At 35.8% G+C, this 24,766-nt stretch overlaps 1 protein-coding gene across 2 annotated transcripts; it reads left to right on the top strand.

The window, feature by feature from the left end:
- Positions 1-754: 754 nt before the first annotated feature.
- Positions 755-23,021, top strand: LOC117405377 (tudor domain-containing protein 3-like). Of its 2 annotated transcripts, XM_034008381.3 has the most exons (14): positions 755-1,057; positions 2,206-2,290; positions 3,252-3,317; positions 4,094-4,254; positions 6,013-6,154; positions 6,706-6,777; positions 7,129-7,278; positions 7,815-7,961; positions 10,272-10,428; positions 10,625-10,750; positions 13,761-14,635; positions 15,068-15,193; positions 15,569-15,705; positions 17,116-23,021. In XM_034008381.3, exons 1-13 carry the CDS (start codon positions 1,020-1,022, stop codon positions 15,683-15,685), a joined length of 2,262 nt encoding a protein of 753 aa, XP_033864272.1. In that variant the 5' UTR covers positions 755-1,019; the 3' UTR covers positions 15,686-15,705; positions 17,116-23,021. The 2 variants fall into 2 exon arrangements, with proteins under 2 accessions (XP_033864272.1, XP_033864273.1); XM_034008382.3 differs by lacking the exon at positions 15,569-15,705 and having other exon boundaries at positions 756-1,057.
- Positions 23,022-24,766: the final 1,745 nt, after the last annotated feature.

The raw sequence follows: 24,766 nt of genomic DNA, 5'->3' as shown, positions 1-24,766 counted from the left end.
GAGGAGTTAAAAGGAATCTCTGATTCAGTTTCTCTTGGCTCTATTCAGATATGTTGGTTCAAAACTATCTTAACGGCTGTTTTGAGAATGTGTGTGATTAATCAAACCCTTCCTTCCCGTTTTCCAACTGTAGTACCATAATTATTACTACAATGTTTCAGTGAAACACTTTACACACAAAAAAATAGCACGATGTCATTTTTCTCACCTAGGTTAAATTGGTACTGTTGTAACTTTATGTATCCCTGTACGATTACTGTTCTTAACTGCCCCAGGTGGGGGAAAAACAGCACATAAATATTTCACATGCAACCGGCAAGACAGTACAAAAACCGGTCAGGCGGCAACCGCAAGGACAGATGAAAACACTGAAAAGGGGCCAGTGTTTGAGAGGTCAGATCAACAGAACTGCTGTTCTAGTTTAATAATGTGTCAGCATATTACCTTCTGGTTACCATGGCTGTTAATGCGTTGCAAGTAAATGTACAAAAAAGGGCAATGACACCATGCAAGGTACCTAAGAACTCCTGAACCACACTGAAACAAGCCAATGCAGCACTGTGACTATTTATTTATTCATTACGAGGGTAATTGTCGAAATAACTAACCGGTAAATCACACTAACAGAACGAATGAACAGTTTGTACATGAAAAAAACGAGTCTTATGTTTATGGGTTTGCAGCGTTGTGTATTGCGACGTGCCCTTCGATTTGCCAGTCTATGGCTTCTGGCTTCAAAGCTACTGTACGTGCTTACGTCTTCGGGTCACGCAGTAACCTTTCATTCCTTGCAGGCGGCGCTTGTTCGGAGTTTTGAGTTGGTTGGTCTTTTGTGATCTGACGTAAATTGTGTTTACATTGTTGAGTTTTCTTTTATACTTTTGTTATTATTTATTTAAAAAAACGACATTATACATGTATTTCTTATAATTACATCCCAGAAAATTGTTTTTTTCTAATTAATTACACAGCTGAAAAAAAACCGCAGGCCTATTGTTGAAAACGAATGTTCCGAAAACATGGCTGATTTTACTACAGCTCTGTCCGGAGAAGGCTGGTAAGCAGCTGTGCATTTTCATGTTATTACAGAATCTAAAACGTTGTTTATGTAATTTCTTCAATATAGGGTAGATTGGAACAACCTAAACGTATGTGTCGACTCGCGTGAAGTAATAAGCTATGTATATCTGATATAGTACTTGCCAATTCTATTAGGGTTAGTTGCATTTCTGAATTATTATTAGTAGTAATAATAATAATAATATTATATAGATTCGTTTTGGGGTTAATGAGTTTTAACGTTCTGTCTCCTTTCTTAAAAGTGTGCACAAGTTGATACCTACGTGTACTTGGGTGTCTCGTCATTAGTTTACATTACCACAGTTATGAGGTATATCAATTTCACTAGGTTCTGTGTGACGTGTTCAATTTCCCTATATAGCATTATATTCTGCACATTCACACAGCGCCCCAACATACACATCTTGTGCCTCCTCATCGTCCTAGTTGTTATTAATCAATTTAATAATAACCGTGCATCTTAAATCAGCTGAAAGATAAACGCACGTTTTTATGTGCTATGCTCTTTGTGTACTGTGGGAAAGTCCCTTCACAACAATTCGATCACAATTTAAAAAAAAACATTGTAATAATTAGGTTATAAAAGAGCATTAATAAAATATGTACTCAGTCATTCACTTATTCTACATCAAAACAGAAAGCTATGTGGGTTCCAGACACTTCCCGAAATGTCCTTATTGTAACATGGGGACCAAAATTTAATTCAAGAATCCAAATGCAGACTCTAGCCTATATTTCTCCTTGTTGTAAACTGCAGTAGACCAGAACCATTCCACCTCAACTGGACATAATTCTGGAGAAGTGTTTCATTCATTTTATTATTGCTACATAATCCACATGTGACAGAGAAGGGGGTTCCAGGGAAGATGTAAGGTTATGTGCATGCAAAGTAAGAGCTGTGTAATTCATGCCACATGTGAAAGCTGTGTAATTCATGTAAGAATGTGTGAAGCTTGCAAAAATGGCCATTTTGATGACCCCTTGACATGATTTTTCATGACCTAAATTACATTGATGCAAGGTTAGCTTGATCTTGATGAACCCATACACATGCAAAACGTTTGTGGTTTTTTGTTTTGTTTTTTAAAGCATTCAATTTTTTAACCACTTTTGTTCTTGATACAGGTGTCTTTCAGATGAAGGAATTGAAGCCTGCACAAAATCTGTGGACAATGTTCCTTTTAACGACATTATCAGGATTGCACTTAATGTAGGTATAGTAGCTGTGCTGTGTCTGTCTGTATATGCATAAGTCAGTTGCATTGCGGATCACTGTGTCAAAGTGGTCAGTGTTTATTTATGCAGTGTTTTTTCACAGAGTCTTTGGCAACCTCAAATTTCAACAGGCATTACAAGAAACATAAGAACATAAGTAGAACATAAGAAAGTTTACAAACGAGAGGAGGCCATTCAGCCCATCTTGCTCGTTTGGTTGTTAGTAGCTTATTGATCCCAGAATCTCATCAAGCAGCTTCTTGAAGGATCCCAGGGTGTCAGCTTCAACAACATTGCTGGGGAGTTGGTTCCAGACCCTCACAATTCTCTGTGTAAAAAAGTGCCTCCTATTTTCTGTTCTGAATGCCCCTTTATCTAATCTCCATTTGTGACCCCTGGTCCTTGTTTCTTTTTTCAGGTCAAAAAAGTCCCCTGGGTCGACATTGTCTATACCTTTTAGGATTTTGAATGCTTGAATCATATCACATTGTTTTTTAAAACTAAAAGTCAGATTGCATCACTTAAACACTGTTTTATATTGCTAATGTATTATTTGACACTGCTTTTTGAAAATGTGTTGCGTCTAGAGTTATTGAACAGCCGTTCCAGTGGTGATTGCATTTGATATTTTTTAATTGAAATATTACTATGACTGCTACTTAGTAAATGCTGTATGTAATTTATAGTGATTGTGCTTTCTTTCTGGTGAATTGTTGTAATGTGTTGGAACCTTGACATTAAAAAAGGTTCTTCAGAGTAGCTTAATATATTTTTGCTTTTTATTAATTAGTTTATTTGATTTGCATTTGGGGTGTGATTGGGATAAGAAGTGGTATACTTGAATCATGTTAAAAAAAAAAATGATATCGTCAGTTGCCATACACTGAAATAACTAAATATACAATTGCAGTATGATTATATCAAATGTTTTCCTATTATTTTCTCATTTTTTTTAGAGTGATCTACGATCAATTGGCAAGCCATTTCTGCCAAGTGAAATTAACAGTGGAAGAGTGGAAAAGGTGATTAAAATATTTAATAATAAATATATTTATTTAACCAACAACTTGCATAATAGCGGAATACAGTCAAACCTTATTTTAAGAGGACAAATACAGAAAAAAAATATGATTTGCTAATGTATGGATTACTGCATTTTTAAAATGCTGAAGCGATCAGGTTATAAAAGGATAACCTGGTGTTTAAGTCAAACTTGAAGATAGGTCTTGAGAAAATGAACGCACACTGTTGATAGGTCCAACTTGTAATTCAAATTCCACCACCTGGACAGTGGAGGTGAACGAAACTCTGGTTGGTTAATTCCTATGATAGTGAATGACGATACTATGCAAGTGCAGCGCCGCAGGTTATTCTGCTTGTTGCTGCAGGTGACACCAGGCAGATTGCAGCAAGATCTGGTCCACCATCATTTCTCAAGTGAAAATAATTAGGAGTCATTCCACTTCAAATGGACCAGTGGTCCCCACCTTACCATCTCAGATTCTTTTGATATTCAAGATAGATGTACCTAGAAGTGTTTTAATATATTAAAAAGCTTCTAGGCAACTCCCAATTATTTTTGAAGTGATGGGCCTATAACGGGGAGTGTCCATGATGAATGAAAACAACCACTGGAAGGTTTACAATGTTGTGGCAATTTTAGTTTTGTCCAGCCTTAGTATTTTATGTTGGATTGAACTTTATTAAATCTACACAACATCAAAGTTTACCATTTAATCGTACAGGATTTTGAGGTATGAAACGTAACTAATGTATAGTTTTTTATTTTTTTTTTAAGCTTGAAGGCCCATGCATTCTTCAAGTACAGAAAATTAGAAACGTGTCAGCTCCTAAAGACAATGAAGAATCACAAGGTGCTCCAAGGATGCTACGATTGCAGATGACAGATGGTCATACAAACTGTTTGGGAATAGAATTCAAACATCTCTCCAAAATAAGGTGAGGCGGAAAAAAATATTTAATTGACATAGGGTCTCCCATTCGTTTGCCAGCTGTATTTTATAATTCTTTTGATAAAGTTTTATAGTGGTTATTGGCTGGAGTGTCTGTGGATGTTTTTTTTTTTTTTTGGTTTTTTTTTTCACAAAAACACCAGTGTTTAATTTTTAAATAGATATTCAATAATGTAATGTCCTGTGGTTTTATACCAATACCATAACCATGATGTGCAGTGATAAGAGTCCCAAAGCATACACTGGTTCAGGACTTTATATTCATCTTGAACAACAATACTTACTAACCGCACTTGTGTGTTGCGTTCCGGAAACTCAGGTACAAAATGTATGTATATGTTTAATCCATAGATTTTTAGCTATGTTGTGTCTCAAAGCTCATTTTCTAAGTTAATACGTGGTGTGTAGGGTGTCTCTTATTATATAAGAGATGTCATCTTGTGCAGTGTGGGCGAGAGGCTGCTCAAGCTGTGCAAAGTGACATGTTTTATACAATATGAGACACCCTACACATAACATATTAGCTTAGTATAAATCACAGAAATGAAGATTGTACTCAGGAATAGCTTTAAAGTGAAAAATATTTTATTTAAAACATACATTTTACTTACCCCAGTCATGAAGTGGTTCAGTCTAAAATCAGCATGTTGTGTTGAGACTATCGTATTTATTAAAACAAAAGCGAGCCGGAAAAACATGTTTTTAAAAGTTTGTAGCGATTTTGATAATATTTTCTTTGGAAGAGCAAGTTAACTTTATCAGCATTTAAAGAAAGTGCAGGTATGTGTGTTTTTTTTTTTGTTTGTTTTGATTTTTGAACATTGGAGTTAGGTGTAGTGTACATGGGATGACATCTGTACACAGGATAAGATGTACTGGAATTTTGGCATATACTTCAGTGATTGGTTGATTTCTGATATGAGGTTTATGTGAATAACAAAATCAAAGGGTATTTTGTGTACAGTGCCACTAGAGGGCACTGTTGAGGTAGAAATGCAATCCGATTATCGGGATGTGTTCTGAAGACTGACTTACTTTACAAGCAAGAGGAAGATAGCTGCTTCACTTGCAAGCCATACAGTATTCAATTCTGCTGAATACTAATGGTACGCTAAAATATAATCTTGTTTATGCATAAAAAAGCATGTGCGTAACTGTTGCATGAGAGATTTATATTCATCAAAAATCTTTATATATTTTGCTGATGACTTTGCACATTTACACATTATGTTTTATGGATGTATGTCAGTTATTATACCACACAGTGACAGATTAAAGAAAGACATTGGTCCCTTAGTAGAATTTTATAATATTTTATTAAGGTATTTTACATCTAGCCTACATTTTTCAATTTATACACAACGCATGCTTTCACATGGATTATTTAACACTGAAGAGTGTGCAAGCTTGATAGGTGTTTTCATAATTATTTGCTTTAGTTGGTAGTGAAGCTCTTGAAACCTCTGTAGTCCACACACCAGTGGTTTAAAAAGTAACTCAGCAGCGCTACTGAACTTCATTTAGAGATCTCCAGCTCATTCATCTTTGACATGTGTTTTTTGATTTTATTAAAACTGTGAAGTTATTTTATGTTATAGTATTAATTACATGTTTGCAGTTGAGACCTATGCAGATATTTAATTGACAGAGGGTTCCCATATTTTAATGTTTTTCTTTTATAATTCAGTCCTAGCTTTTCCAGTTTCAAAATGAAGCCTAATGACGGTTTGTCTTTGTTTTCCAGTTTAAACACCCCCCCTGGTACGAAAGTAAAGCTTCTGGGTACAGTGCAGATAAAAAATGGCTTTTTGCTTTTGGATGACACCAGGATTATTGTCCTTGGAGGAGAAGTTGATCATATGATAGACAAATGGGAGTTACAAAGGGTAAGGAACACAACTATTGTACCTGTTCTGTGATACATTAACTCAGTATGCCATATTAATTAAACCAAGACAAAAAACAAACACTAAATATAGAAACCGTACTTATCACAGCAGTTATTTATTACCTGGTTTAGTGAGTCTTAGTGCTGTCAACAGTAGCTGGCATTTGTTTTTTACTAACCACATCCGCATAGTTTCTACTCAGGCATCTAGTTGTTACTTGTTGGAAACGAGTGACTTGCATGTTAGATTTAAGTGAGTGTAAAGGAACTGCCCACAGAATCAAAGATAAGGTTACTGGAACTTCAAAGAAACAACATTGAGTATGTGAAGTAGCCCTGGATTCAATAGGGAAGACATTCTTTCTTTGCTGCAGTTTTTTTTTTTTTTATGTTTCTTACTGTTGTTAACCTTTTGTATAGAGTACAAGTGAAGGTCTAATATTTGTATTGGCTTGATGATTTATTTATTTATTTATTTATTTATTTGACATTGATTGATGAAGAAAAGTTCATCCTTGTGCTATTTGTATTGTTTTCCACTTTTAACAGAGTTTAGCAAAACACAATAGAAGTAATATTGGTGCAGAAGGTGGACCACCCCCGTTTGTGCCTTTTGGCCAGGTAATTTCTTTTTTAAAATAAGTACTGTATATACACTAATTAAAACCATGGGTTCAATGTTTGAAGATATTTATTGATATTATGAAGAGCATATACCAGCCTGCTCTCCATTAGTAACACATATTCTGGAGTCCTAATGCACAGTAAAGGATACTCCTGGCAGAAGAACAGCAGCTATGCTCTTATAAAATAATAATAATTCAGGATTCTTCTTGTGCCTCACAGCAATCTTAAGTCGTATATTATACCATAACCGTAGCATTATATGGGTTATGGTTCCATATTAATGATAAAGAAAAACAGACTTAGTTGAAAAGCTTTTGCAGCACTAAGAAGTCTTCTCTTTCTAAGAAATGTGTTAATCAAGAGCAAGTGGACACCAGGGAGCTGGATCAAAGGAAGACACTACAGGTTACAAATATTGTTAAGCCTGCAGATGAAAATGATGAATTTGAGAAGCAAAGGATTGCTGCCATTGCAGAAGTGGCAAAGAGCAAAGAGGTAGGTATATAATAAATATTCCCAGCCTTAAATCTAGGTGATTTTTGCATCTTTAACTGCTCTAAGTAAAGTAAAAGATGACTGCATCAGTGTAATAATCTAGTCCAGCAGTGATATTTTAAACTAAGCTGCCTTTTGTGCTTTTTCTAGGATGTTTTGACTTGCGCTAAAGGCAGTGCTTTTTCAAATATTTTCAATCTGTATATACACATGTATTTGAACTATTTCAGCACTGTAACGAAAACTGGACTAAAACCAATTAAAACGGTTTAAGTCTTACAAAAAGTGTCATATAAAAATGATATTTGAGAATACCTAGGCCTGTTAAATTGTATATTGAAGGGATTTATGTTCCCTATACTGAACCACCGGTTTAAAAGATAATCCAAATGAAGTTAGGATTTCTCCACACTGTACATTAATTAGACTATTTGTTGTGTGTGTTATAATTGATGCTAGATTATTTATTTATTTTTTCCTTCAGTTTTTGTCCTTTTTATAAAACAAATTGATTTATTTTTTCTCCTTCCTTAAAGATAAGAACTTTTGGAGGAGGAGGAAATGCTGGAAGCAATCTCAACACCATTGGTGTAAGTTACAAAAGCAGAGATACATTCCAGAGAAAACGAGAGGAAAAGCCTGCATGGACAGAAGGCCGCTCTGAAGGTGTTTATCGAGAGTTGGTAAGAACCAAAATGCTAAAGGGTGTATACAAACTTTATATGTATATATATTTATGCAATGAGTGTTATTTGTGCTAAGCATAAAATAACATGTCATATCAATAAATAACATGTTATGCCCATCGGTGGGTTATTCACAAAAGGCAAACATTAAACACCTAAGACGGATCTTATTTTTTCAGCTTAAATAAAAAATAAAAACTAAAAAAACACCACCAAAAAGTTAAATGTTTACAAAGATTTATCATTCACTTCAAACATTTTAAGACCAATCGGGACCCTTTAAAATACAAATAGAAACCATCAGAATGAAAATGAAGTAACGTCGACGCCTGACTGCCTGTTTCGCTGCTAGAGGGAGCCCAACCTGCTATTAACTGATGTGTGAAAAATGATGCAACCCCCCACCTCCATTGTGACTCTTATTCTTAGGTCAATTTGATTCAATGTAAAATACAGATGAAATATTCCTTTCAATATATTCACTTCAAAACGTTACAGATTAAATTGACTTTTCACATGTACCCTTTCTGTGAGCAGTGTTTACAGTGCTACCCTGTTATAACGCGGTTGTCGGGGTCCATACTTGGAGACGGCGTTATTTGCGTTTTGCTTTATAACGAATATTGTATTCCCTAAATGATTTACAATGGCCAAATGAATAGTGTAGCGTACCGTGGAAAATGAAGGGAAGAGACTCGCACAATCTGCAGGTACTCGAATCCACAGTTTATTGGGGCGATTATTCCTGTCAGCCTGGGCCACACCAAAAACAACAAACCGTAGAATAGAAACTGCTATTCCACCAGTTTAAAGTTTACACCATGCTTATTTAAAGGATATATTTTTTTATAATAAATGTTGTAAATGTTGTAAACTGTAAATAAATAACAGAGAATCCAAGAACGTTTATACACACTTGTATTGTTTGTACTTGTTTTGTAACATTGACGGACATTTTGTTTTGAAAAAATACAGTGCAAGCACAGGAGCTTTATAATTATTATATGTCCCAGTTTCAACTTAAATGGGTTTAAATACAGTAATGTAAAACAACAATAAAACCCAACTTTACTGAGCCAAATTGCATTATGGGGGAAATGGGAGCCATGACCTTACCGTGTTATAACCAATTCCGCACTATAACGGGTCGCGTTATAATAAGTTAGCACTGAAATTATATAGAGATAGATAGATTGATAGATATAATCAGTGACTATTACTTTTCATTTTTGACAACGTAAATTCTAAACGATTTCCTTCATTTTTTGACACCATTTGAAATGCATAAGTTCTTGAATTCTGTAAAACAGGTAAGGGTCAATAGGGATCTGTGTTAAATTTGGAGTGAAATGTTTTTTGATATTCAGATTGATGTCTGAACAGCGCCTTTAGGACTTTAAATTGCGGTAGCAAAGTATACCAAAATCTACAACAATCTGAAATACCTGCTTTTCATAGACTTATGGAATGCAAAAGCTGAAAGCCTTTTTTATTTTATTATTTTTATATATATATATATATATATATATATATATATATATATATATATATATATATATATATATAATAATGTGTGCGCTAACATGTTAGATCAGTTATATGAAATTAAATATTAAACAGAAAATTGTAATAAAAATTGTACATGTACATACTATTCATTAGCTGAGATTTTGCAAGGCATTTTGATCAAGCTTAAGAGAGGTTATGCTACAGTTTTATTGTCACTAGATGGCGCAAGAAGTTCACAATCAATTAATAGCAGACAAGCAACAATGGATTGAATACTAACCTGTGTCAGTTCAGAAAGATTTGATGCAATAGAGTTTATGAAACTGATGACTTTGGCTTTTATCAACCGCCAGAGTCCTGTCATAATGAAAAGTGGTGTTTCACAAGCTGTTTTGGGTGATTGAGTTATATAGTTTTCACTAATTGATACCACAGGAATTCTGCAAAATAATTAGCTGTTTAAGCGAAAGTGAAAGTAAATTAAATTTTATACCAGCATCTCTGCATCTGTTTTTATATTAAGATTTAAAAATGTGTCTCTATTGCTGAACAATATAACCAATCTGATGCACCAATAACGTAATATTGCTTCATATGTTTAGTTTTGTTAAATAGGTTTATTTTTATATGTGGGTGTTCCAGCAGACTACATGTTTTGAAATATGACCATTCATTATACTAGGTACGCTGTTGTATTTTTTTATTCTGTATAAAAAAGTTATGGAATCAGGGATGCTTTGTTTTTTGTTCACAAAATCTCCCATTTCCAGTTTTGTTTTTATTTCTTGTATTTTACAGGTGGATGAGAGGGCTTTAAGAGACATAATGGAAATGGGTTTCAATAAAGAAGCTGCAAGACAGGCTCTTATGGATCATAGCAACAACTTGGAAGCTGCACTAAATTTTCTACTAAACAGCAATAAGCCGAAACCTGCTCAGGGACCTCTGCCAAGAGGTACTATAAATACAAGACACTAAAGTATTAACTGAAAAATAATTCATGACAGTAATTTAGCTCTGTGTATACAAATCACATTTTAGAACAGGAACGTAACGTAATGTAAAACTGAGACATTGAATTAACTCTACATACGAGAATACCAGATAAAGTCATAATCAGCTGCCAAATATAAATGTTTTTGTTTCTGCAGGAAAGGGGCGAGGCAGAGGGAGGACTAGACCAGAGGATGAAGATGAATTGCTGGGTGGTAGACCGTCTGGCCCTAGTACATTGTTTGATTTCTTGGAGTCAAAGATGGGTTCTTTCTCTATTGAAGGTATATACCAACCTCTCTTGTTTTCGATACCAATAATGACTTTCGACTATATTCTGATCAACCTGTATTGATTTGCAATTGTGCAGCTGTTGTTAAATATTCCCTCATTTTACATAAGGGGGCAAATAGGTTCCAGTCATAATGAATTGTACTAAACTGCCTTAATACCACTTTTGGGGTATAGTGGAGGTGCCTATGGATGTCACACTTTTTTAAGAAATAATTTAAATGCTACCTGCATCTCCATTGGTCCATGCAATTTAAAGAAATTTCAAATTTGTTGAAGTTTAACAAGTTGTTGACAGCATTTGAGAACCGGTGTAGTGGGTGAACAGCAGAGGACAGCCAAGGCCTCTAATTTACTACTCCACACTGCGGGCAGCAGTGTGGAGTAGTGGTTAGGGCTCTGGACTCTTGACCGGAGGGTTGTGGGTTCAATCCCAAGTGGGGGACACTGCTGTTGTACCCTTGAGCAAGGTACTTTACCTAGATTGCTCCAGTAAAAACCCAATTGTATAAATGGGTAATTGTATATAAAATTAATGTGATATCTTGTAACAATTGTAAGTCGCCCTGGGTAAGGGTGTCTGCTAAGAAATAAATAATAATAATAATAAAAGTAAAATGCAGCATAGATGAACAATTAGGTAGCAAACAAATGAGTACAAACATTATGTTTCTGTTTTTGTATAATTTTAGTGTGTTTTTTTTTTTTTCTTGTATGTTAAACAGCTGGAAGCAACCAACTTGCTCTTAAATTGGCACCCAACATTTTTGGCTTAGGAGCCATTGGCTCCTTGGGCAAAAAGTTTGTCTGGAGCCCTGTTGTTTCTAGCAGTATTGAGTGGTAGGGAGAAGTTGTGCTGATTATGTTTAATTGCTTTATAATTTTATTTGGCTGTGGGTTGAATTGCAAGCCCCAGAGAAATGTTGCATACAAGGAGGATAATTAGCACTGAGCTGCTGCATAACCTCTCGATTACAAATGACTATTTTAAAGAAAAACACATTGGAGGCTTTCAGTTAATACAATTTCTTTTCAGGTTAGAGAATACACATTTTGCTACACACTTTTGACCTTTGCTCAGTGAAACACATTTGGATTATTTCTTCTAGCCAGTTTTAAAAATAAAGAAATCAATCAAAAATATTCAAATTGCCCATTATTCTCCCTAATCAATCCACATTGTCAATGTTTTAGGTTTTTCTTTTCAGATTGTTTCCATTCTTTACATCTTCACATATTTAAACCAACACCTCTTGCAACCACATTAAAACATAAAATAAATTATACTGTCTGTAAAACATATTCAGGTGAAAGTTTTTTGTGAGACACATGTTCAACATCAAACAGATGGTAAAGCTTAATTGAAGGAATTAAGAAAAGTCTAATAAAGGGCCTGTTAGACAGCTCTTAATTCCTTCAAGATCAATGTTTGCAGGCAGTGTTGATAACATACAGATGGATTGTAGGGATTGATACAGCTGGCATGTTCACTAATGAAAACCACACTTTTTTGTCATGTTTACAATGTAAAATATCCACCTGAAAAACTTTAGAAATCTTTTTCTTACCAGTCGTTGTGCTTTGTGGTCTGTGAACAAGAATTTACATCAGATCTATCATTTAGATATTTGCATATCATTTATGTCATTGATGGCACAGTTAACCCATTAAGTGCTATTGTCCTCATTTAGGGACTGGAATCTTCCTGTTTTAATTTTCTCTTTAACTATATTGTTATGATAACTTACTCTAATTTTGTTAACTGCAAAAGTTAAGTCTAAACGTAATGTATCAAATTACATAAATACAGCTTGTGTTCTGATTTTTTTCAAATAAATATATTTGGTACTTCTGTAGTATTAATCTTCCAGACCAGGTGTGCTGTGACTCCACATGAATGCATCCGTGTGTCTTATTTGATGAAATCATTTGGGTCTGAAAGTACATTACATCAGCCTGCATGCTCAAGCCTAATTTGCTTCAGGAGATTGAGTTCAAAGCCCTGCCATTTACTGAAATGATAAAACATCAGGAAGCTCAAGTAGGAGCATTTAACCCAGTTTAACTCGGGCATAACTATTCGTCAATCACTGCAAAGTTTGTGATTTAATCCAAAGCCATGCTTGTACTGTCTTGCACTTATTTGGTCATCCTGGAGAGTGAAATTGTCCCCATCCCTTCACTACCAATAACAAACCATCTGCTTCCCCTAATGACTGACTTGCTTTGTAGCCTGTAAGATGTTTTGACCTTAAAAAAAATTCTGGAGGTTCACAATCTGGCTATGCGAAGTCGCCGGTCTTTGCTGGGGATTCCGAAGGGAGGGTTGCATTGGCTCTGCTTTCTCCTCTTTGCGCTGCAGCGAACCCTGCTGGCCAGGCACCCAGTGAGCTCAGAACAGAGACCTGCAGGGCTGGCCTTTGTTCTCTGGAGGCTGTTGGCTCGTTGACATCTGCTCTCGAGTTCCTGGGTGTAAAAGAGGAAGCTAGATTGGTCGTGGGATTGAAGGTCCGCTGAACCTTCGGTTCTCCTGTGCTGTGTGGGGAATTTCTGCGGTGAAGGGAAAAATTAATTGGACATTCCAAATTGGGGAGAAAATCAGGGGTAAAATAATTGGGCACACTAAAATGAAATGACATAGGAAGCAGAGAAGTAACACGCTTCCTGGAAGGCAAGTCAAACAAACTGAAAATTCTCTAACTTATTGCATTGCATGTTTTAAAATGAAAATAAATGTTTCCTATGTTTCTTTCAAAACCGCACGTTTGAGACCTATGTAGGGAAAGTGCAAAACAAGTATGTTTTATGAAATTATTTTGTTGCCTACAACCACTTTAAAATTGTGCATTCAGTGGTATTTCAAACAGTGTACACTCCTCCTTTATTAATATTATTCTATAAGAAGACAGTGGATCGGATTTACTGTGAAGTAATGCACAACAGGGTTTTATGATTCATTTACCCATCTGGTTATTTACTGGTTATTTATCTCTTTTTGCCTAGAACCAAAAAGCCAATCTACACTGAACCATCAGGCACAACAGAATAAGATATTTTACCCAAGCAAAGACCATTGTACAAGGGAACCCCAGGAACCCATGCAACCAAAATATCCTCAAAGAAATGAAGTGAGGCATCAAAGAAACGACAGACCACCGCGATTCCAAAAAGATAATCCACCCGCCAGGCCAGCTCAGGAAACGTCTGCCCCATCAAGGTGGAGTGCTCCTGAAAAAACAAACTCTGTAGGGTCTGAAAATAGGACTGAAGAGGGAAAGAAGGGAGGCCGAACTTACTCTACCAATGTGAGGCAAAGAGAGCATGCACTATCAGGCACTTCCCCACAGAATGAAATGTTTGTTAAAAAGAGTCTATGGGATAATACTATGCAGAACAAATCCATGGAGTGCAGCAGTGAAATGGACCTCAAAGGAAATCCAAGTCGTGATTACAAAATAGAAGCAAATCATCAAAAGAGAGGAAAATATGACAAGCAGAGCACAGATAATTATGAAAGAAAATCAAAAGCCGTGGATAATGGGAACTTCTATAATTCACGAACAGACAGAGACACCAATATAGCAAATGACTTTGGTACTGTTAGAACAGTTGTCAACACTCACAGTGTGCAAAATGGAGAGTCGGAGCATTCTCACCATAAAAGAAGTGGACCCATAAAGAAGCCAAGTACAAACTCTTTCAATGATCATGAAAGCAAAAATGCTTTTTATAATTCTGGACCTAAAACAAGGTCAGGGCCAATCAAGTCTGAGAAAGCTTTTGAAACACCTTATGTTTCTTCAGAGTCTAACCGTTTGCAGTATGATCATTGGAAGCCAGGAGACCAGTGCCTTGCCCTTTACTGGGAAGATAATAAGGTAAAAAATTAAAAATATGATTTTACTGAACAATTCTTGTTTTATTCTCCAAAAAATCAATGATAAATCAGGAACCGTCTTAACTAATTTCTAATAATTATATATTAATAGGACAGTGCGTTAACATTACTTGATTGGCATTTAGATAATTTTGTAGTCTTAATGTGCATGTTAATTAAAATAATTTTTAATTGTTAAAATATTTGATGTTTAAAATATAATATGAAAAATGTTAGGCAACTTTTGTTGGCTATCTAATGCCATCCATGATTTAAGGTAATGATACTTAAAATAAATATGATTATTTTTTTTTAATTGTTTAAATCAAGTCTGTTGCATACTGTGCTTCATAGGCTTAACCAGTGAAAGCTCTGTGATAAATTCAGTTCTTCATTGAAAACCGATATAAAGTATATTCTTTGTTCTCTCAAGTTTTACCGGGCCAGAATCAATGGAGTTCATCCTTCAGGAACAACAGCAGTGGTTGTGTTCAGTGATTATGGGAACTATGAAGAAGTGTTGCTCCATAATGTCAAGCCCATTGAAGCTGAGACATGGGTAAGTATTCTGTTTGTTCGGAAAATATAGGCTACTCCCTAGGCAATTTACACTTTCACAAACATTATTTAGAGGTGGGCAGCAAAACAATGGAATTGGTACGAATATTTTTAAAAGAAAAGGATGCTCCTTGGTACAACTTCACCCTAGTAGTCTAAACTGACAGTTCAATCGCCTTGATTGGTTTACAGTAAGAAAAGCAAAACAATGTATTGCAGCTTATGTATTATGGGAATTTTCAAACACCATACAAAAGAAATCATGGAAACTGCTAAAACCAGTTCAAATAAAATTCTTAACACGCAATTTGAATACATTGTACAAGCAAACCGAGTAAGACTAAACACTCATTTAAAAGTGGTTGTTTGCTCACAGGAAGAAGATGACGTGTATTATGAAAAGTCACTAGAGTACCGTGGAGGTGGGGATGGGCAGCCAAGGCGCACAAGGCCTACACAAGAATATTATCAGCCGCCTAGAGCTAGAGACTGATGTGTGAGGAAGAATTAAAGGTACAATTGAATATGACTGATCAACTTACAGTATCTTACCTTTAGTAAACCTTAACCCTTTGCAGTCCATTTATTAAGTGCGTGTCAGGCGCGTCAGGTCCAATTTATTTTCACACGCGCAGTTAATTTTAGACGTGCTGTTTTTTCCACAGTCAAACAGGTTTAAAAGGCCCTACATATAAACAAAGCACTCACTAGGCATCTCCAGCCCCGCCCCACCCTTTCATTCGCTATAGCTTTCACATATGCTAAGAATAATAGTTGTACATACCGATCAATCATCTCCTAATCACTCGTTTTATCACCAAACGCCTCAATAATGCGATCCAAGTCATTATTTTATTACTATAACATAGGAAAAAAGCTCTGCAAATGTCCGTGATATTCTCTGAGCGCTGATGCAGTCACAGCCAGCTTGTTTCCTTATGGCCTCCATTATCAGATGCCAGGGGCAAGTATAACAAATCTTGTCTCGGCTCCTGTTGCTCCCACTCAGCCATTGAATGGTTTTCTCTGCTTTTTCCGGAGAAAAATCGACTAGAAACCTGTTTTTTTGCGTCTTTTTGATGAGTCGGACAGGGTCCGACATTGGACCGGATAGGAATAATTGCAATGTCGGACCAGGTCCGACATAGGACCGCAAAGGGTTAAAACCAACCAACTAACATAAGGGAAACAAGATAACACATTCAGAGAATTCAATACTAGGGGGAGGTAATGCCTGGTGCATCTGGTGTGTCTTTTAGGAGCACACCGGTTACTTCACATGCACAGCATTTATTTATAAATAAACACGCTTGAATATCAACAAGTTCATTCATTTTATCAGTCACATTTTTTAAAACTCAGTTGACATCATGTTTTGCCTTTAATTTTTTCTATCACAAAAGTTAAATTTTTTCAATACCCCCTAAAATTAGTTTGAAGTTGAACAAGTTGCAGGTGGCTAGGGGAGTGCCAATGAGCATTGCCTGCATATGCAGTCCGTCATTTCAGTTTGTACACTATTGGGGTGGGATTCAAAACTAAAGCCACTGCCTCTCTACATCTATATTTTGTGGTTTGTATGTGTTTACTGTTTTATGCCTAAGTGGGTGTTATCTGCACCATATAATAACATCTAAGCATGAGAAATAATTCTAGTGAGTTTAGTATGTTTAACAATTGTTTCTGCAGGTTCATGCAAAGGTTGCATTCCTTTCTTGAATCATCTATGGAAACCCCAAATACAACACCAAATCCCTATAAAAGAATATGGATTGGGTGGAGTTGGGTATTTGTCTCCACTGTGCAATTGTATTGTATAATCTAAACTAAGGAGCATACTGTAGCTCTAACCATATGCATTCATTTGTACAAACAACATAGCAGGTTGCTTATGTTTTTTTTTGTTTTTTTTTTCTCCCCAAGGTCGCTCATTCAAAGAAACACTAAAAGAAGCACAACCTTAATGCTGAATAGATCTCTTCCTCTAAAATTCTGACACCGTTCTTCCACGTTTGGTTGAAGTTGTGTTAAGAAGTAAACATTTTCAAGGGCTTTCGCAAATGGTGGGTAAACTAACAAGGGTAAATCAAAGACAAAGCACAGAGCTTTTTGTACATGTAGATGTGTAAGAGAGCGTTAATAAAATGCAGTGCATTATTGTGATTCTTTGTTTTGTTTAAGTCAAAGCACATATAATTGCATTTCAAATATGTTTTGAAAAATAAGTCTAGTTTCACTAATACAATGTGAATCTTAATTAACGGTGCAAGAGTGCAATTGCTCAGGGTTAAATGCCACTGTTTTTGATTGGATGATACCACTTGGCTTTCTGTGCAAGAATGGGCCCTGGGGGAAAACAGCTGATTCACAGGGTATTAACCAGTAGGGGTCGCTGAAACATAATAAGTTGAACAAACACCAAACAGACTACATACCATCTACACAAAACACGGAACGTGTTCCCTGGGTTCTTTATATACCCCCTCTGGATAGCCCTGAGAATGGCTAGAAGACTCGTATCACATTTACTGACATGTGCTCCTTTCAGAAACTCCAAATACTAAAAAAACAGATAAAATGCTAGTTTTATTACATACAAATCTTGTAACTTTCCACTGCTTGATGATAATAATAATAGTGGTAAAATAGTGATGAGGGGGCTCCCGAGTGGTGCATCCAGTAAAGGCACTCCGTGTGGAGTGCAGGATGCGCCCTATAGCCTGGAGATCGCAAGTTCGGGTCCAGGCTATTCCACTGCCAGCCGTGGACGGGAGTTCCCAGGGGCAGCACACAACTGGCCGAGCATCGCCTAGGGTGGGGAGGGCTTAGGTCGGCCAGGGTGTCCTCGGCTTACCGTGCTCCAGTGACTCCTGTAGACTGTCCGGGCGCCTGTGGACCTGCCTGTAAGCGGCTCAGAGCTTCGTAGACCTCCGACACTGTAGCTCTGAAGGGAGCTGCATGGCGAGCCTGCAGAGTGAAAAGAAGTGGACGGCTGACAGCACACATTTCGGAGGACGCGTGTACTCGTCTTCGTCTCTCCCGAGTCAGTGCGGGGGTTGCAGCGGTGAGCCAGGCTTAAAAAGAATTGGGTATTTCAAATTGGGAGAAAATGGGGTAAAAAAAAAATAAATAAATTAGTGATGAGGAGGGTTAGGATGATGACAGTACAATAAGGGTAATACATTCTGATTTAAAAAAGACACTTAATAAACTCCTATAAAATATTATTATATTATTTAGATAGTACTGAGCAAAAGCAATACCACATGCTTACTTAACACAGTTAAAATAACACTATTGGGTGGTATAAAATTTACTTGAACTGGTCTGGTATTTACAGCTTATCAAATGTTCACTTCATCTTACATGAAATGTTACCTTTTATTTTAGAATCGGAAACAAAACACAAAATATATATATATATATTACTGCTTCATAGTAGAGCTTTCTCTTCACATGTTTGAATCTGAGCGATGACTTGTGGTAGGAAATTGGTGTACGCTGCATTTTACAGTACGCCCACATTTTATTTTATTTAAAGAGGGCTGTAAATATCGGCTGCCCTGTCAAAACAGCTGGAAATCTGCTGAGTCAAAAAAGCTAATTAGAAATGATTGTATGTGTACACATGCTTAACATACACACCTGTGAATGAGTTATAGTTTAATTATTGCAGTGCACAAAAACAGGCAGTGTTTGTTTTAATGCACTCTTTATTCATAATGTTCACTACATAAGCAATACGTATATTTTTTATGTGTGTTGGTTTTTTGTTCTTGTTTTTCGATTTCACTCTTTTCACTGTAGTGGTATTTAAAACCTGTTGGGTTGTGTTTTACTGTCACAGATGCATTTAAAACAAACAGTACAGTACCCGTGGAGCTCATCCCAATGCTAATTTGGCAGAATCGTATCAGGCTTCTTTCAGTGTCTTTTTCACATGGCTAGTGGGTTTACTTTCCTCAACACGTTTTCACAAGATGATTTGTGGCTGTTGAAGGAGGTATCAGCCTAATGAACAACACAGTTCAGTAACAAATTGCATTTCATCTCAGTGTTTTTGTCTGGATATTGTGCAGGCTTCATGTGACTTGTTTCTGTCCTCTGTGTCTGACCAGTAGGCAGGTGTGTGTTTACAACTAGTGTTAATTTCCTGACTTTTTGTTTTCTATCCAGCTGGATGGCAATCATTTGAACCTAACATTGAGTAAAATGATCCCAGCTGTGTCCTGCCAGTGACTGGCAATCTATTGCAGATTACAAGCAGCAGTGTATGTGTGTTAAATCTCCTACATTGTGAGGCAGAGTAAATAGACTCAAACAAGTGTATTGATTTACATATGCATTGCATTTTATACATTATGTTTATATACTTGTGTGTGTAAATTATTTATTTTTATTTTGTTATAATAAACTATCATGCTGATTTTACAGGATAAAATTAAGACAACATATGCAAATAACACACCTGCCATTCTGGACAATGTCCAAGTTAACTGAAATGAAAATAATTCTGATGAACCAGGCCCTGGGCCAGTGCAAGAGCTCATGTTCTGAAATAATGTTTCATAAACCATTGTAATAACATTGTCACATTCCTAAGAAGAAAAAGAAAACAGTTAAAAAAAAAAAAAAGTGTTTCATTTATTAAGATGACAGGGAGCATGCTAAAGTTTTTGTTTTTTTAAAATTTTCATTATGTATGGTATCATTATAATCCCTTTTATCTATTGTAAATAATTTATCATAAAATAAAAACACCCAACAACCCCCAGCAATAAATAATTTAGCATGAACAGGGCAAAAACGTAACAAAATCAATTTTATATCAACAAATATAGAGACCTGAATACCAAATAGGGGGCATGGAACTGGTTCAACAAGAGAAAGACCATGGTGTTGTAATAGACACTGCTGTCAACAAACAGACAGCGTGAGGAAGCAGTCAAAGAGACACTGACACTGGAGAGAGTCCAATGAAGACCAACCAGACTCTTTCCAGGGCTTAAAGGAATGAGCTATGAAGACAGGCTGGAAGAACTAGGGGGTGGGGTCAGTACTGCACTTAAACACATACTTTTAAGTGCAGTACAGAAACCAGGACCAGAGGACACTGCTGTAAATTAAGTGGAAACAGACTTAGAACAGAGGGAAGGAGACACTTCTTCACACACAGAGGTGAGGGGATGGAATGGGTTACCTAATCATGTTGTTGAGGCAGAATCACTGGGATCCTTTAATATCCAACTTGACAAAAGTTTTGATATAAGCTAGAAGGAACCGGGTGAGCTTAAATGGGCCATTTGTACATTTTCTTATGTTTCCAACCCCTTACAAGGATTTTATCATATTATTCCCCAGTTGAATCTGAAAGGTTTATAGGAGACAAGGAGTCTGATAAAATGTTCACCAGATAGGTAGAAGGGCACAATTAGTGCATAAGGATCCACATTTTGTATGAGCACTAAAAAGTGGTCCATACTAAAAACAGTACAGGATTTTACAGTACAGTAATGTATGCTCACTGTAGGAAACATTTCTAAGATAATTTTGGCTAAATCAATATCAATATATTTTTTAAAGAATTGTAAACATGCTTATCCAGTTACTACTAGCCAAACATCTAACATCATCTGACAGGTGGTAGTTATTTAAAACTCCTCATGCAGTGTGTGTTACTGCAATTGGGACATCAACGACTACTCAATCCCATGTCAACAAGCAGAACTGTACATAGAGAATTAGGCAGGAAACTTCTTTTTCCAGAAGTCGGCATGGCAGATTGTAGATCAGGTGCATCACACAGTGCTTCAAGAAACATGAATAAACCGGAACCTGCACTTCTGCGATGGCCACAATCCCCAGATCTAAATCAATAGAGCATCTGCAGGGTCGTCCGATTCATCAGTGGTAGCAGGCATCAACATCTCTGGCACTTTTACACACTGCACTGATAGACGAATGAAATGCATTCCACTGGTTCTACAGGAATCTGCTCTACTGAGTGCACTGTAATTCATTTAGCCATCCATTTACTACAATAAGGGATGTATCTGCACAATTCACTAAAATACAGTATTTGTTAAATGTGTTGCTAGCTTTTAATAGCTGTCATACTGGAGAATTTTTATGCTTGAATAAATGTCACATTTTTATTTCTCAGTGGATGGAGGTTTAATATATTATGCTTTCTATCAAGAGTGAAGATAAAATGCTTCTCTTATTGAGACAGTAGATCATTTTAAAATGTCTATCACAGCTACCTCATTATGTGTTTTAAATAATATGCCACATATTGTACAGTTATCTGTGTCCTGCATGAAAAAGTTTTCACATTTTGTTAATTTCACAATTACGACTATTACAGGGAGGGTTGTTCCAATGCAGCAGCGTTAACATTTCTGTAACTTAAAGGAAACATGGGTGTAAAATTATTTTTGCATCATTTATTTTTTAAGCATTCTTATGCAGTTACTCTGATGTGCAAAAGGCAATCGCAGTTGAAAGAAATCGCCTCAATCCTAAATACCCATGTTTATTAATACCGCTATGTGTTTATTCAATCCCGTACTTGCTAAGCGTTAATAATATACCTAATAATAATTGCTAACTTTTCATTGGAAAGTCAGTACATAGCTGTACAGTATATTGGACAAAAACAATGCACCAGCTGTATGCATTGTGATTGGACTTTGGATGTTGGCACTGGGTTAAGGTTCAGAACAACCAACATCAAACAACTTTCTACAGGCTTAAAATGTTGTGAAAATAGTATCTGGTTTGAAAAAAAAAAAAAAGAGCAAAATAGTAAGTAACTGGTACTGAAATAATAATAATAATAATAATAATAATAATAATAATAATTATACTTTCTCTTCTGTCTAAAAATTGGACTACACGTTTGTTAAGGGTAGTTAATGCAAAATCCACAGCTAGTTTTTAAAATTAGCTTAAGTGTGAGTAGTGACCCTGCTAACTAGGGCTGAGTTAAATTTTACATTATTTTTTTTACACATTATTTTTACATACAATTACCCATTTATACAGTTGGGTTTTTACTGGAGCAATCTAGGTAAAGTACCTTGCTCAAGGGTACAGCAGCAGTGTCCCCCACCTGGGATTGAACCCACAACCCTCCAGTCAAGAGTCCAGAGCCCTAACCATAACTCCACACTGCTGTGGAGATATGGCAATAGCAAAGAGCATTGTCATTCTGCAGTATGTGACATTTGGGAGGACCCCTTGTTTACTGGGATGGTTACTGTCGCCAATAGTTGAGTTTCTTGCCGCATTTAATTGCCCATTATCTTTAAAACTGTCTTGTAATACTTAACACTGAGCCAATGTTATTCAAACAGAGGGTGCTTATTTTTTTTTTTTTTTTGCTTTCATAGAAATGTGTGTAGTGAACATGAGAAATGATGGCGGTGTTAAGCAATAAATGTTAAGCATATTTTTAGATGTATTTGCATATGTAATTACAGTACTATTAATCAGAAAATAATTTCTCCACAAATACATCTAAAAATACAGTGACTGTCTGAGCTTGTAATTTGAGTCTTTAAAGCTGCAGATATTGCAGTTAACAATAGCAAGTGGTCCTTCAACATTTTATCCCAAAGTGTCGATTGTTAGTGAAAGCACTTGCTGCACCAGCTGTAATGTTTTGTCCTATGACATCAGTGAACTTCTGTTTTTAAACAACTGTAGTCTGGAAGAGTATAATACTGAAAACCTTTTTTTTTTATTTTTTTTTTTTTTAAAAACCTTTTATTTATATTGTTTTTTGTATTTTGTTTTTAGAATTCACTGCCAAAAGATCATTAAAATCACACTTGTTTACTCTGGCTTATGGTGTTTAAGCTTGATAGACTTCATGCTTGGGGGTATGTCATATGGCGTGGGATTGGGTTGGGTTGTTTTTTTAAAACGTTTTGCTGTTTTATTGTGTGTCCTGTAGTCATTTATGACTAAAGGTATTATTTGGGACTGTAACCTGTTTGTTTATTCCAGTGTATTACACATTATTGTGTATTGCCTGGAGTTATTGTTTGGTCACCAGGATTATAATTAAAAACCCTTTCCAACTGGATTACAACTCTCTGTCTGTTAATTACACACGGCATCACTCCTGCACCTGTACACAATCAACCACTTTGCCACAACCATTTATACATTTTTTTAAACCATATATATATATATATAGCATGTTGAAGACAATATGTCAAAATGCGTAAACTTTATTTAGTTTTTATTTTTACCTTGTTCTTAAAATATGAATAATTGAGAGACACTTTGGGATATAAGTTTTTCATTAAGCGAGAGTTGTCGTCTACGTGTGTGGTGGATTGAGGCATCTTTGTAGCACCGGCATTTATATATATATATATATATATATATATATATATATATATATATATATATATACATACAGTTGTAGTCCAAAAGTTTACATACCCCAATGGAAATGTATAATTTCTAGAAATTTCTCAAAAACAAATAATTCTAGGAAAAATCTTTTGAAGCAAAAGTTTTGCTTTGTGGATGAGTAAAAAATTAGAGCTTTTTTTTTTTTTTTTGCAAAACTCCAAAAATGCTAATTCAAAAGTATTCATAACCTGACATGGGCAATTAAATTAATAGCTGGTTGAGGCACCTTTTAATAATAATAATAATAATAACCTATTTTAAACGATTAGGATATTTGTCAATGAGCTTTTGGCATGATTCTTTACTGATTTTTGACCATTCTTCAATGCAAAATTGTTACAGTTCATTTAAATTCTGAGGACTTCTCTTGTGCACAGCCTTATGCAACTCATACCAAAGATTCTCGATCGGATTTAGATCGGGACTTTGACTAGGCCATTCCAGAACCTTGATTTGATTCTTCATTCAGATGCCGTTTTGCAAACTTTAAGCGATTGTCCTTGAGACGTTTTCCTAAGAGTGGCTTTTTTCCTTGGCCTGCGACCATTGAGACCTTCGCTGTGCAATACTTGATATATGGTTGAAATGCAAACCCCAGTCCCACTTGCAGCCAATTCACTTTGAACATTGCATAGAACATCAAATGCTTGGAAATCTTCTTGTATCCTTCTCCAGCTTCATGACAATAAATCATTTTCTGCCTAAGGTCTTCAGATAGCACCTTACTTTTTCCCATATTGACTTATTGGTAATGGCAGCAATCATCCTATGCCTAACCCTTTTATACTCTCTAAGAATGTTCAGCTACAATGCAGCATTTTCTTAGACTTTTCTAGAATTAGGTTGTGAATAATCATTGAAATTTCTAGCACCTTGTAGACAATACTATCATAGCATCAAAGGGTATGACTACTTCTGAATTAGCATTTTTTGAGTTTTGCACAAAAAAAAAATGCTGAAATAAATAATTGTAGACTTCTGCTTGTAACTTTTCTTCCTCATCCACAAAAGCAAAACTTTTGCTACAAAAGATTCTTTCCTAAAATTCTTTGTTTTCAAGAAATTTCTAGAAATTATAAATTTCCATTGGGGTATGTAAACGTTTGACTACAACTGTGTGTGTGTGTGTGTGTATATATATGTA

Source organism: Acipenser ruthenus, chromosome 9 (assembly GCF_902713425.1).
Source record: "Acipenser ruthenus chromosome 9, fAciRut3.2 maternal haplotype, whole genome shotgun sequence".
In the NCBI taxonomy this organism is placed as follows: Eukaryota; Metazoa; Chordata; class Actinopteri; order Acipenseriformes; family Acipenseridae; genus Acipenser; species Acipenser ruthenus.
Note: the sequence above shows the minus strand (reverse complement) of the source record. Positions and strands in the feature narration are given on the sequence as shown.

Bases quoted from the DNA above. Each gene is read 5' to 3' on its own strand.
- LOC117405377 (XM_034008381.3), top strand. From the start codon at position 1,020: ATGGCTGATTTTACTACAGCTCTGTCCGGAGAAGGCTG. The intron at 1,058-2,205 runs GTAAGCAGCTGT...TTCTTGATACAG, and splicing joins GCTCTGTCCGGAGAAGGCTG to GTGTCTTTCAGATGAAGGAA. The intron at 10,429-10,624 runs GTACTATAAATA...TTGTTTCTGCAG, and splicing joins TCAGGGACCTCTGCCAAGAG to GAAAGGGGCGAGGCAGAGGG.